Genomic DNA, 13,683 nt, shown 5'->3' with positions numbered 1-13,683 from the left:
TCCAAGAAGCTGCTCCTGGCTTGTCCCCCTGAGCCTGTGCTGCTGCAGGGGGTTACCCCAGCCAGCACAGGGATTTGCTTTTGCTTTCTCTGCACATCCCAAGGCTGCTCCCAGATAATTTTCTCCAGTCCCTCTGATGGAAGCTCTGCTCTCCAAGACATTAAGCACTACCTACACTTCAATATCATTTGGAAACCTCAATATCATTTGGAAACCTCTGCATACAAAGCATTACCTACAAAAATGCAAACAATTTTACTCAAATGGATTCATGGGACTCTTCTAAGACTGAGTTTAATTCAGTGGGCAAAATTCATGCAACCACTCTGAGCAAATGCAAAAAAAAAATTCCCCAAATTAACATTCTATTTAGATTCATCAATAGCTTGAAAGACAGACTTGGGGGCGTTTTGGTGAGATTGAATGTGACTAAAATGAAGATTTAGCAAGTTGTCAAGAAATCTATTATTGCAGTTTGAAATTAATGGTCCTGACCCAGGGCTAACCATGTGCTCTGAAAGGTGCTCAAACAGACACACAGCATTTTATTTCAGAATATGTAAGTGCTAAATAAAATCTGTAATCTAACACTTGTATGTTGTCTCTTATCCAGACTATTGATCCATTTTATAATTATTGAACTGAGACTTTGCCCAGAGCATAACTTCATTTAGCATGGAGATGAAACATGGTTTCTGTTAGCAGTGCACAGCAATTCTGCCCATCAGTGCTGAGATGTGGGGGAGGAAGAAATGAGCAGACACTGATGAAGAGGTTCAGTGGACAAAAAGGAACAGCCTGAGCTGAAATGTAATCACAGAAATTGAAAAAGAGCTCCCTTCACAAACACACAGCTCTGCAGCTTGACTACAGCCACAACTGAGCTTTTAATGCAATTTTCTTGGCTATTGGAATTTCTTGTATATAATATTTACCTAAATTTGTATATAATATTTTCTTGTATATAATTTCTTGTATATAATATTTACCTAAATATAATAATATTTACCTAGTTCTGCAAAATTCATCAGGTCACAAAATGAATGTATGAAAGCGCATATTAATAGCAGGAAAACAAGAGTGCAAACCCTTAGGTGCTATCCCAGTTTTTAATAAGCCCTGTGAAACCACTGTTACACATACCAAAGGCAATCATCCCACTGTTCATGGGACAGAAGAAGAAACACTTGGAGATAAAATATATTGTACTTCACAGTTTAATAAATTTGAATGTATGCATTTGGGTAGGAAAGGAGGTATAGCTGATCTTGAAATTCTTGCAACAGGTAACCCTCCACCTCTCCCATGAAAAATGGAGATATATCCCCTCCATTACAGCACACAACCATTTTTAAAACTAAATGTGAAAGCTGACATAATTAGCTGCACCAAGTGCTAACAGAGTTTTCCTACAGAAATAGCTTCTATTATTTTCATAATATCTGTTACTTCTCATTTCTGAGCAAAATTAATCTTATTAGGCTCTCCTTCCTCCCCCAGCTTTGCCCCTTCCTTCTGGCTGAAGTAGCCAGTGGATATTAAAGACCAACCACACAGTCGAACCTCCTTTCAACTTCTGTTAACAGGGGTATTAAAAAGACATTCCTAAATATCAGCTGAAAACCACTAGGTAATAAACTCTCTACTTAAAAGGTGGGTAGGTGTAAATTCCACACGTAGGGCTTTTCATCTGGGGAGCCAGTTGCTTGGAGATCAGATGTTTTAAATGAATTGCAGAGCTGATGTCACTTGTCAGTCGATGGGGACTGACACTGTTTTGAGGATCAAATACTTACATTCGAGGATGTAAAGCAAATAGATAAGTTCTGATCCTACCAACCCAACACCAGAGAGATGCTTGTTCACTATGCAAAGCCCTGGAGAAATCAGTGATCACTCACTTGACTGTTTCTGCTCCATGAGCAGGGTCCAGTCTGGATATTTTGGAGTGGCACCCTTGAGAACGTTAAATGTTTTAAATTTTTATGGCAGGATTTTTTTAACAGCATTAGAACATTTTTTTAACAGCATTCTGATCTTACTACAAATTAATAACAACAGTTTCTTTTGGGCTAGCTACAGATTTGCGTGATCAAAGACGGTCTAGTTGTCTAATAACAATTAGATATCTAATTTACATATTATTTTCATTGATTATAGGAAGGGTTTTGGCCTCCTGTTATACGACTGGACTTAGAATTGGTCCTTGTACTCTTACTGCCTTTTTTCTCTTTGGGAACTGTAAGTGGCTATGCATCTGCATTCTTCAGCATACTGACCTTAAAAAAGCCCCAAATATATGGATTTGTTGACCAGCTTGCTTATTCAGAAGTCTTATTTGTTTCAGTTGAGGCTGGACCCAGATTAAACCTTCTTCCACAACTAGGAAGGGAGCTTCAAGGTCTAAAAATTCTAAAAAAAAAAAAAAAAAAATTTATTCTACCCAAACAGAGGCAAAGTCTTAAAAAGGAGAGAAGCATTGTCTGGTGGCTAATGGTGAGTCTGGATAACAAATGTGGTGGATCCTTTCCTTCCTTTATTGCCAGCTTGGGTGTAAACAGAGGTGTTCAAGACTGTTTTTCAGAAGTGTTGAACACCTGCTGCGTCTGCTGAAGCTGGTGAGACCTGCAGCTGCTTGCCCCACAGTTTATATGTGGTGATGACTCCTTGTGCAGGAAGGACACAGACACCTCCACAGCAAGCGGGCAGCGCTGCAGCTGATGCTTGGGGAGCTGCTTGGAAAAGAGGAGGCAAAGTGACTTTAAAAGCTTTTGGGAGATGTTTTTTGGTTTTTTTTTCACCTTACAAACTGCAAGATGAGACTGTGTCATCTAAGTGCTCCACAAGGACGTTACTATGATCTACTTCTTGTGAAAAATAAGCCTAGATTTCTGTGCTGATTGTGAAGGAGGCTGACTGTGATGAGATTACTGTTATTTAAACATCTTTATCCATGTTAACTCAGTTTCAGCCTGCATTCTTCCCAGACACTACAGTTTTTTACTCACTGTATGTTTCTCCTATCAAAATCACAGTATGGTGGAAATACATTCTAATATAGAAAAAAAAATATCAGTTGTAAATTACTGCACAAAAAAATGCATTTTTTTACTATACATAATCATGCCATATTATCTGGACTTCTTATTTTAAATGTAAAACCTGAAGCTCTAGAAATTTTCTATGCCATGGGTGGTTTTGGTTTTTTAAATGGAAAAATTTTTGCTCCTTCATGCATCCATTTTCCTGTGATGAATTCAAAAATATGAGCAAGGAACATTTCATTTTAAAGGAGATGAAGATTGAGATGTTAGCCTTTGTACTGCAGAATAGATTATTGAAATGAAAATCCAAACTACCAGTCAAGAAGAAAATGCCTTATCGTTTTTTTGTCAGTTCATATTTCACTGGTGTTAGCCTAGTATCTCACTTTCCTTCAATGTTTTGACATTATTAATGGATAAAAAGGAAATTCCTAAAATTTTGAGGAGGCAGAATAAAAAAAGATTGCAAAATTTTGGTTTTTTCCTTTTTCTGTGTATTTAATGTCTAGGAAGAGGCCACCTGAAATACTAGACTTTCTTAGTACTTTAATGAGAGCAGCCAGTTGTCATAGGGTTTAGAAAAATAAACCTGGTATCCAGCCTGTAGCCTTACCTTCCTCTGTATAATACTTTTTAAAGTGTTATAAATAACACTGAGAACTGCTCTACCATTCCCATCGATTTTTGCATGTTATAATTTTCTTATATATTTTGCAAGGTAATTTCCTAAGTGAGAATTCTCATTCTTGTGGGTGCAAATGTAGAGTTGTCCAAAAAGAACAGCTACATGCCACGAGACTCTGCTGACTTATGCAGGCTGTGGATCACACCAGGATCATGGAGAGGTGTTACACAAATTCCCAATCCAGCCAAAACTGAGGTACTCTTCATTTGAGTCTTTGTAGGGAACATGAGGGCTGTGGCCAGAAATGAATGGGTGGCTGGTTTTCTAAACGGAACCTCTGTCTGCATCTCCACCAGCAGAGCAAACAGGGCACAGCCCCTCCTTTGGCTCTGAAGATGTGCTGTGGCAATGCTTGCTTTAGTCTGGGGAAACCCTTTGCTCACCCCTGTGCCCTTGGTGGCCTCTCCCAGATCACAGCCAGGCAGCCTTTGGGACACAAATAGGTGTGCCCAAGCTAAAACAGTGTCAGGGAGCACAATGGTCATAAAAAGGATGCACAACAACTGCAAGGCATTAGCCCCATAATATCTATTAATATAGAAAAGCCTGTAAACTTTCTTGCATGTGTAACAGTTCACAGGAACATAAACTTATAAGATCCAGTGATTTTTCATGCAATTATTAGAATAATTGTCTACATACTCTCATATCCTGCCTTGGTTGCTTTAAACATTTACTCATAAGACATAAGAAAATATGATAGCTATTGCTATAATTTGCATTCCTCTTCCCTGCCTAATCTCAATATATAACAGAGAGATGAAATCAGAATGAGTTAATCTCTTATTCACAGCAAAAATCTGTACAAAATCTTGGATGTGCACAAAGTCCTTCCCCACCTTGCTATCTGACCAACACTTTCTATGATCAACCCATAAATTAACTGGTGAGGTACATTATTTATAGTCAGCAAACAAGTGACTGGTTGAAGTTTTTGCTTCTAAATTTGACTGCATTAAATTGCTATTTGGTTCCAAAATGAAACTGCTGTACAGAACAGTCTATATATGTGCTCACTATGTGTATTTTTAATAAATTTATATATTTCATAAGTATAAATTATGCACATGTAGACATGTATATATACATATATGCATACATACATTGGGAAGATTCTTTTCCTTTTCACACAAAAGTGCCTCCTTTTCCACCTCCCCCTCCTTATATTTCTATATTTGTAGTCTTTTAATTGCTGTGTTGAGAGGGGACGTGAAATAAGAGCAGGGGCCCTATCAAATAGGAAAGACACTATAAACACAAATACAGGGAAGAAGAAGGAAAAAGAGTAGGAAAGAACAAATTCCCTATTTATGTAAAATTAGATCCTATGTCTAACTTGTGACATTGTGACCCTTGTCTGGATACTCGGTGAAACCATTCAGATCACTGAAGTCACAGAAAATACATGTCATCTTGTCTTAATTTTATTTTTTTAGCAGTTTTAGCATGTCTGTGCTTCTTAGGATTGTTTAATCTCATTTTCCTTAACGAGGAACCAGAGAAGAGCTCAGAATATGATGAGGTACTCATAAAACACAAAGCAATCCTGTCTGCAGGAGCTGTGCTCTGAGTTCTTGCGTGGGGTAGATGTCACCATAGTCAAACTTTCTCAGCGCTGGTTGAAATGCAAAAATCCTTCACTTTTTGGTACTTTCTTACTCATCTCAGGATAAACCCAGTAAGTTTTAAACCATAAGATGCCTCCTAACATTTTGATACCTAACTCAGAAAAACTCACAAAAGCCTCCCCAGTGACTATGCTAGTATTGGATTGGATTTTTTCTATGTGGTTGCAGTAAGGATTTCACAGAAGGAAGTGGCGTGTTCAGGAAAACCTCAGCAGGCTGTGTTCAATTCTGAGGCATTCCCTGCCTTTGTTTGGAGTAGATTATGGAGCACACAGAGATCACTACACAGAAGGAAACTCTAAAATAATTCCTCTTTTTATTTTTCCTCCAGGTTGACACTCCTTCTCCCCTTCTTTTCATTAAATACTACATTTTGCTTCCATTATGTGCCAACACAAAGTCATGGCTTGCAGCCAAGCTGCTCAACAGCTGCAGAGCTCAGGAGTTTTGGACAGTTTTCCTGGCTCTCCTTATGCTTTGCTGTGTGATTTGGGGAAAGCTCCTCCTTGCCTCCACTTATCCATTTCCCCAGAGTAATAGAGACCATTAATCATCACTGGAAGCTGTACTGAAGCCTAGAGATGAAAAGTACTTGTTATTAATGATATTAATTTATAGGTTATACATTTTCACTTGAACTGTGTAATATATAACTACTGTTGCATTGAACAGGGCCTGGAAAAGGGCTTTTTTTTGCCAGAAGAACAGATTCCTACAAGTAGAAAATTTTACAGAAGTAGCTTCTACTCTTCTCTATCACACATATAGCCTGTATATTACTTTGAATTAAATTTCCATGGAAACATTTGTCTGGACCCAAAGTTTATACATTGTATATTTTGCTTCCTAGATCTTTCTTTTTAATTACATTTTCCTATTTTTTAATGGGACTTTGACCTTGTTTACAATTACGCATTTCCTTTTTGATTTCCCAGTCATGTATTAAAATAGCATATAAAGCTACAAACTGCAGAGGAATGTACTGCAGTTCTTTCCTCCTTTCTCGTATTGAAAACCAGAGTGACTGGTTCCTCGTGAGTTGCAATCTCATGAGAGGAAAAATCCACAAAGAGCCATAACACACACAAATCCAAACAAGCCATCTTTGACTTTCACAATTAACATGCAGATAAGAGATAGCCCAGCAGCAGTCAACATGCGTCACATATCACTGCTGCAGTGCCATCGCCTTCAGAAATCAGGGCTCAATGGCCTAAATTTAGGGTCTGTCTTAGCGACCAATAAATTCTAGATCTGTAAATTGTTTTGCAAAATGATTAAATTTCTTTTTCCTCTCTCAGCACTTTTCCCCCTAGCCCAACGCTCAATGTAGATGCGCAGCCTTAATCGGTTTAGTTGCGAGAAGATAATCTTTTTTTCTCCCTTTCTTGCTGTTGACTGTTAGCTTAAAGGCTTTTTAGCTGAAGGTTGATAATTATCACTGAGAAGAAACTAGCACATCAGGAGTTCATTTTCTATCTTAGCACTTCTGGCGCTCCTTTGAACTCCTCGCACCAAGCCCGTGTTCCCACTCTGTCACTTTCCTCCCTCCATCATAAAAAGCTCTCGGCAGCCGGCGGCTCCAGCCTTTGCTGCTGGGCAGTGGGCACCGCTTCTCCCGAGCGCTCCTCCAGCATGGACAAGCTGCACGAGACATTGATCAACATGGAAGATGCTCTGGGTTCGGAACACCCCGCCTGCTTGTCGGCCTGGGACTGGAAAAGCTCCGCTGGGCCTTTCGAGCTGCACCCCATCTCGCCCCCGCACAGCCTGTCCCCGACGCCCTCCTTCGAATCCTACTCCTCGTCCCCGTGCCCGCCGGCGGCCGAGACCCCCTACAGCAGCGGCGGCGGCGGCAGCGGCCTGGCGGGCTACGGCCTGGTGGAGTTCCCCGCCGCCTACCTGCCCAGCCCCGGGCAGGCCCGGCTGCCCAAGGGCACCAAGGTGCGGATGTCGGCCCAGCGGCGCAGGAAGGCCAGCGAGCGGGAGAAGCTGCGCATGAGGACCTTGGCGGACGCGCTGCACACGCTGCGCAATTACCTGCCCCCCATCTACAGCCAGCGCGGCCAGCCCCTCACCAAGATCCAGACCCTGAAGTACACCATCAAGTACATCGGCGAGCTCACCGAGCTCCTCAACGGCGTCAAGCGGGCGTAGAGCCCGCCGTGAGCGCCTGGCCCGGCACGCTCAGGGTCTTTACAAACAAAAAACATCGAAATATCTCCCTCGCCAGAGAACGGCGGGGCTCGGTGCGACAGGAGGACGGTGCGAGGGACGGGGAAGCGCCGCTGTACCTGGGACGCGAGGCTGGAAGGTGATGTAGGATTGCCTGAAAACCTGAGCTGCAGGTTGATGAGACAGAAGTCTTGCTCTTTGCCTTTTTTGTTGTTGTTGTTTTTTGTTTGTTTGTTTTTAATTTTTTTGTTTTAATAAGCTTTTGAGAAACATTAAACCTAGTCTGATACAAAAGTAAAAAAAAAGAGAGACAGCTGATCTTCCTAGGATTTACATATCACTGCTCTGACTGAGCCTGTTTTATAAGGACAATAGTAAATCCACAGGTGTTAAACTGAATTTTTAAAAAATGACAACAGCTTCATAAGAATACTAAGTGTATTGATTTGTAGGCACTTTAATCATAGGATAAGGAAAAACATGTGTTTAGTTCATGTATTGTCTATTTATCCACCAGTCCGCTGTACCTAAAAATGAAGTAACTGAGAACATCTCTGCATGTAAACAAATAAATATGTCATAGTCTGTATCCTGTATTATAAATCTGATTGATAGATAAGTAAAATCTAGTGATGACTGCTAAATATTGAAAATGAAATATAAGCAAACTGACATTTTGTATAGATAAACTGCTAAGTCCTCTTTTCTTTATTAATATATACAGAAGTATATAATTTTTCTGTATTTAATGTGTAAAAAAACCCTTATTCAATGCCAATAAATGATGGAAGACTTTTACATCAAATTTCTTAAACAAATAAGATTATATTGAGATGTCTTTCTCTCTGACATGAAATAAATTGATTTAGGTTTCACAAAGATGTGAAGTTTTATTCTCAAAGTGTCCTGAAAGCTAGGAGGGCTCTGGTAACCATGTAATTTTATTAAAAGCCAATCAAAGATCAGCTGTTTTCTACAGCCAGTCACAGTCCTGTAACACATGCACACAAAGGATTAAAAAACCCCAAAGAAACGAAAAAACTGGGGATGTAGTTTTAATTTTAATGACTTCGACTTCCAGGTGATGGGCACCACACCACTGAAGGTATGTGCTGCTCTGTAAATCTCATTGCCTGGCTGAGCCATAAGACTTGGCCTATGAAAGAAGCCAGAGAGGAGCAAACCCCAGGTGTGGGGAGCCAATTACTCATTTAAGTTATATGAATTTTTTCTGTTAGGGGAGATATAAGGCATAGAGCACACAGCAGCTGGAAGGTAACAGGTTTGTCTCTCCACAGATCAGCCTGTATCTGTGGGACAGCTGGTTTAGATTTGTGGATAAATCCTGTAGCAGAGAACCACAAAGCTAAAACTTCATTCCCCTTTTTTTCTCCTCTGTTTGTTTAGAAGGAATTACAATTATCTTTGTACATTTTTTCTTCCAAGGATCAGCCTAGGTTAATTCAGTCCTCTTCTCACATAGTATGTGCATATTGGGGCAATCAGAATGAAATCCAGCACTATCACAAATAAGCAACTACCCTCAAATTTATGCAGGTACTACTGTCACTCAGATGTAACCACATTTAAGCATATCCCATATGCTTCTGTTTGTAACTAACCCATGTTAGATTTGTTACAGGCTTCAGTGATTCAGCAAGAGTATAAGTAGAATAATTTTTTAAAGCCCTATAAAATTGTCAAATCAGAAATATGAGGTGGCAACACCGATGTCAGGAGAGCATTCCTCAGTATAAATCTGTGCAGTTTATCCAGATTTCAGCAGATTTTCCACATAGGGAAAGTCAATCTGAATATTTTGCAAAGGATTGAAACTGCATGATACCTTGCACAGAACTATAACTAAAAGTTTGATTCTTTCTCAAAGACATTTGTGGGAAGTCTTCTAACCTTGCCTTTTAAATGTTCTACACCTGAAACTACAGGTGGGGACTATGCTGTCCAACTATGGAAGCCTACAGGGTCATGGTTAAAACAGAAACAAGGAGTTAAAAGGCTCTGCTTTAATTGTTATTTTATTAATGACCTTGGCTGATCATCCAGCATTGCTGCCTCAGTTTCCCCATCTGCAAAGACTAACGGCCTCAGAAAGTGCTGCTCACAAGCTGGGTGATGCTGCATGGAGAAAGGCCCAGGAGAAGGTACCCTGCACCTTGGAGAAGTGGCTCAGTCAGCATTCCCCACCACCCCAGTGAAATAGGGAGGTAAATGCCCTGAAGCAGCTGAGCTGTAACTTTTTCCATGCCCAAGGAGTTGCTCTCCTTGCAAGTGCAAGGTGGAACAGCAGCTCTAGGTAAGCCATGAGGCCAGGCTGTGAGTCCCAGAAAGACACGGCTCCGTGTCAGTGAGCCAGACCTTGGCTGTGTCTACTCCCACGGCTGCAGCAGGACAGGGCTGCATCTAAGCTGACCTTGGGGAAGGAGCTGCACTGAATCACTCCCTGTGCCACAGTGGGGTCAAAGCCCACAATGCAGAGAGTTTGTTAGAATAGGTTCTGCTCATGCACAACTTAATTTGTTTGATCCGCTCTCAGGGGATCTCTCCTTTCACCTGTGGGGATGGCGGGACCAACTTAGGTGTGGGAATAGGAGGAAGAAGTAGGTTTAGTACTGCCCATGGCTAAGGTTTCCCAGGATGTGTCAGATTTGTTCCTCCCTGTCAGAAAGAAATTAATTCTTGCTCTGCCTAACATGAAACATCTCTATAAGCCCCACCTTTTGTAACTCTTCCCCTTGACACACATTTCACTGATCCAGAAAAAATTATCTGAATTACTGTATTCACAGTACAAGAGGGTACAAGGCCTGCTGCTATTAAATGTTGGATTTTGTTATTCTCAATAAAATTGAATACAGTTTCAGGTTCCTTTTCATTTTCCTTTAGGCCCAGGAGTTTAGGATATCCAAGTGATGTGAAAGGGATCAAGAGATTCCCCACCTATGGTTATGAGATGTAACTTTCAGTAGAGTAAGGTCCATAAGCTGTATTTAATTCTAACAGCAATAATCTGAAGAAAAGAGGCAAGAATTTGAACCTCAGTCTGAAAAAGTTGCACAAGTCACAGAAGTAGAGAACATCTCTCACACAGAAGCACCTTCTCTCAACATCATGTGTTAAAAATATACATGGAAATAAAGCTAAAATAGCTGAAAGACCATGGCTAAAAAATTAATTTATACTCTGTCTGATAGAGTTCAGCATGCTGAAAAGACACAGGGGAGGCAACTGGGGTTAGTCCTACACAAAATTAACTCTTTTGTCCCCAAGAGCTCACTCTTTTGCAGGTTAGCATGTCATTGAAATTCCTTAGTGACTTGGAGAGTAGAATGTGGATCCTAAAGAAGAAACCATCAGCACTAAAATATAGTTTTCTACTGTATCAAATCTTCTCAGGTACATGAAATCATACTTCTTAAGTGATATTAGCCATAAAAATGAAAGGACAGGACAGTCCTCAAGTGCTAAAGAGAAAATGGAGCAAGTCCATTATAAGATCCTCTACAGAAATTAATTAATTGAAGTGGATTTTAGAACCTCAGGAAAAGCCTTGAGATACAGAAGGTCTTGCAATTTGGTTGAACTACCAGTCTTTTACTCTCATTTTACTGATAAGGTGATTACTATCAGTTGCTGAACATAAGTACCTTTTTCTGCCTTTTAAACAAGTATTTCCACACTTTAAAATACACACTTCTCACAGAGCCAGAGATCAGCCCAGAAGCAGGCTGAGGGCAAGAGAAATGAGAAAGTTGCACCAAATCAGGTGAGAAGACGACCCCAGCAGCTGTGTCCTGAGCTGTTCTTCATGCTGAGAGTTGTGCCCTTGCCTCCTCTCTGGCTGAATTGCTGAGGGGGGACCAGGTGTAACCACAGAGTGCTAAAGTTTCAAAAGCCATGGAAAAGAGGGATTGAAGCCCCGCATCCATCCTAAACCTTTTATTAGGGAAGAAAAAGGCAGGGCAGAACAGGCAGTTACATATAATGGATTTTATACCAGTTAACTCCTTTGGTGCCGTGAGCCAGCTGTTGCTGCTGGAAGGAGCAGTTGCTGGTACCAAGGATATGACAATAGACTCTGGGTTCATTTCCTGCCTCAGGGACCAGGGGCTGTTCTGGGGCAGCTGGAAGGATAAGATACTGCTCTATTTAGCGGGAGGCACAGCAGTGCAAAGGAGGAGGCCTTGGAGGTCTTGCAGGCAGGGGATTAGTCCAGAATTCAGGAGGCTTGCAGGCTTGCACAGCCTCACTCAGCAGGACAGGCTTTCCACCTGAACCCACAGCTTCTCTGCCCTCTACAAGGATTGTACAGCAGCGTTGGCTGCCAGCAGCAGCAACACCTAGACATAGACCCTGAGGGGGGCAAGGAGGTCAAATCACCTCTTGAGGACAAGAATAAGTGCCTTGGAGAGAATATTCCCCAGTGGTTAAGGGCTCACAGTGGAAGAAGCTCCCCAGGCAAGCCCCAGCTCTGTGATCCATAGAACTCGCCCCCCACCCCCCAAAGCAGAGGCGAGCCCGGGGCCGCCCGCACACACACAGGGCTTTGAAATTCTATGCTGAGGAGCACCATGTAGGTGCCAAGAGGTTTTATGGTGACACATTTGGGCTGCACATAGGTGTGCTTGGGACAAAGAAAACCTCCTGCAAATGGGCTTCAGCCAGTTCCTTGGGAGAGCTGCTTCTCTGGGAGCTGCCATATCCTCTCCGACTAAGGAAGCCAGGAGCTATGCTTCCAGCTCTGCCTAGCAGTAGCTAAAAAATGCTCCACAAAAATATAAATACACCTCCAGCTTCTAAGGGCCCAGTGACTGAGTTCTGCTCCCCAACTTATCTGCCATGCAACCACAAATCCTCTTATTGCCTTTAACAGGCAGGAAACTGGAAAGACAATTCACAGATCCCAATAAATCTTTCTATTTCTAAGAAGCTGGATCCTTCTGAGCCCCCATCCCTGATCAAGCCCCTGAATTTTGTTTCTTTATACACCAACATCAGCCTAGGCTTGCAGTCTTACAGTGCTTGATGTGCATGATAAGGAGGAAAACTCAGCTTATTTATGCTTTAAAGCATTTCTCTCCAAGCACATGCCCTTCCAGCATTCTCACCAATACTGTAGGTGTTTCTAGGCTCACAGGCACAAATAAAAGAAGAAATCATGTGGAAGTGGCTAAAAACTCAAATAGATTTGTGGCAGAAGCCAGGAGCTAAACTTCCTTAAGCTTTCCAAATCATTAGAGCATGGTCAGAACATGTTTTCCTCTGGATGGAAGTGCATAGCATTTACTGAAGAGTTTGGCATGTAAAAGAAAGAGTAAAGGAATATGCCAGGGAGAGAAAATTAATTGGGACAAAAAAGTAGATGGCACTTTTCTTAGTTTTTCAATATTAAGTGGTTGCTACTTTAAGTCACCAAAAGAGTAAAGTTTTAAAGTACTGGCTGTCATTGAATACAGACTATATAAAAGAAGAGATTTCTGCCCATCAGTGACCAGATATGAGGTTACTTATTAGCAGTGATTTATCAGCATTTACTTGAAATGGAAATAACTATCTGCAGTATATTTCTGTTATTGTTCCTATTTTCCTATAAAAACAAATCACACCAGACTTCTCTTTTCCCTTACCACTTTTGTCATTCACCTGTTGAATTGCAGAGGACTTTAAGCATAAACAAAGAAGATTGATCTGCTTTCAACTTGTGTTAACAGGGATATAAAAATAACATCCCAAATACCAGGGGAAAAGCATGTGGTCATAAAATATCCACTTAAAAGGCAAAGAGGTGTTGATAAAACACTTGAAGATTTTTTTTCTTTTTTATATATATAACCAGGAAGGCAGCTCCTGAATTTTAGTATAAACAGACACCTCTGAGGTAGAGAGAGTACTACTGTCATGTCTTTAAAAGATTTTACTGATATTCAAATAGATTTTGTGTGTTTCACAGGCTGTTGGAACCTCTGACAAGAAGCTTTATATAAATCCTTGTCCAGCCACAGAGGGAAATGTCCTTGAGTTTTCCCACATATCAGCAAGGTTAATAGAAAAGATGATTCTTTACATAACTCATCCTTCAAAATGGCACTAAACAGTGCTTTTAGAAGAGCTGAAGAGTAGAGCCACAATGTAC

The 13,683-nt window shown here is 41.0% G+C and overlaps 1 protein-coding gene across 1 annotated transcript; it reads left to right on the top strand.

The window, feature by feature from the left end:
- Positions 1–6,763: 6,763 nt before the first annotated feature.
- Positions 6,764–8,043, top strand: MSGN1 (mesogenin 1). Its single transcript, XM_005489733.2, has one exon. It carries the CDS (start codon positions 6,993–6,995, stop codon positions 7,512–7,514), a length of 522 nt encoding a protein of 173 aa, XP_005489790.1. The 5' UTR covers positions 6,764–6,992; the 3' UTR covers positions 7,515–8,043.
- Positions 8,044–13,683: the final 5,640 nt, after the last annotated feature.

This window comes from Zonotrichia albicollis, chromosome 3 (genome assembly GCF_047830755.1).
Source record: "Zonotrichia albicollis isolate bZonAlb1 chromosome 3, bZonAlb1.hap1, whole genome shotgun sequence".
In the NCBI taxonomy this organism is placed as follows: domain Eukaryota; kingdom Metazoa; phylum Chordata; class Aves; order Passeriformes; family Passerellidae; genus Zonotrichia; species Zonotrichia albicollis.
The sequence above is the reverse complement of the archived record's forward strand: the minus strand, read 5'-3'. Positions and strand labels throughout refer to the sequence as shown.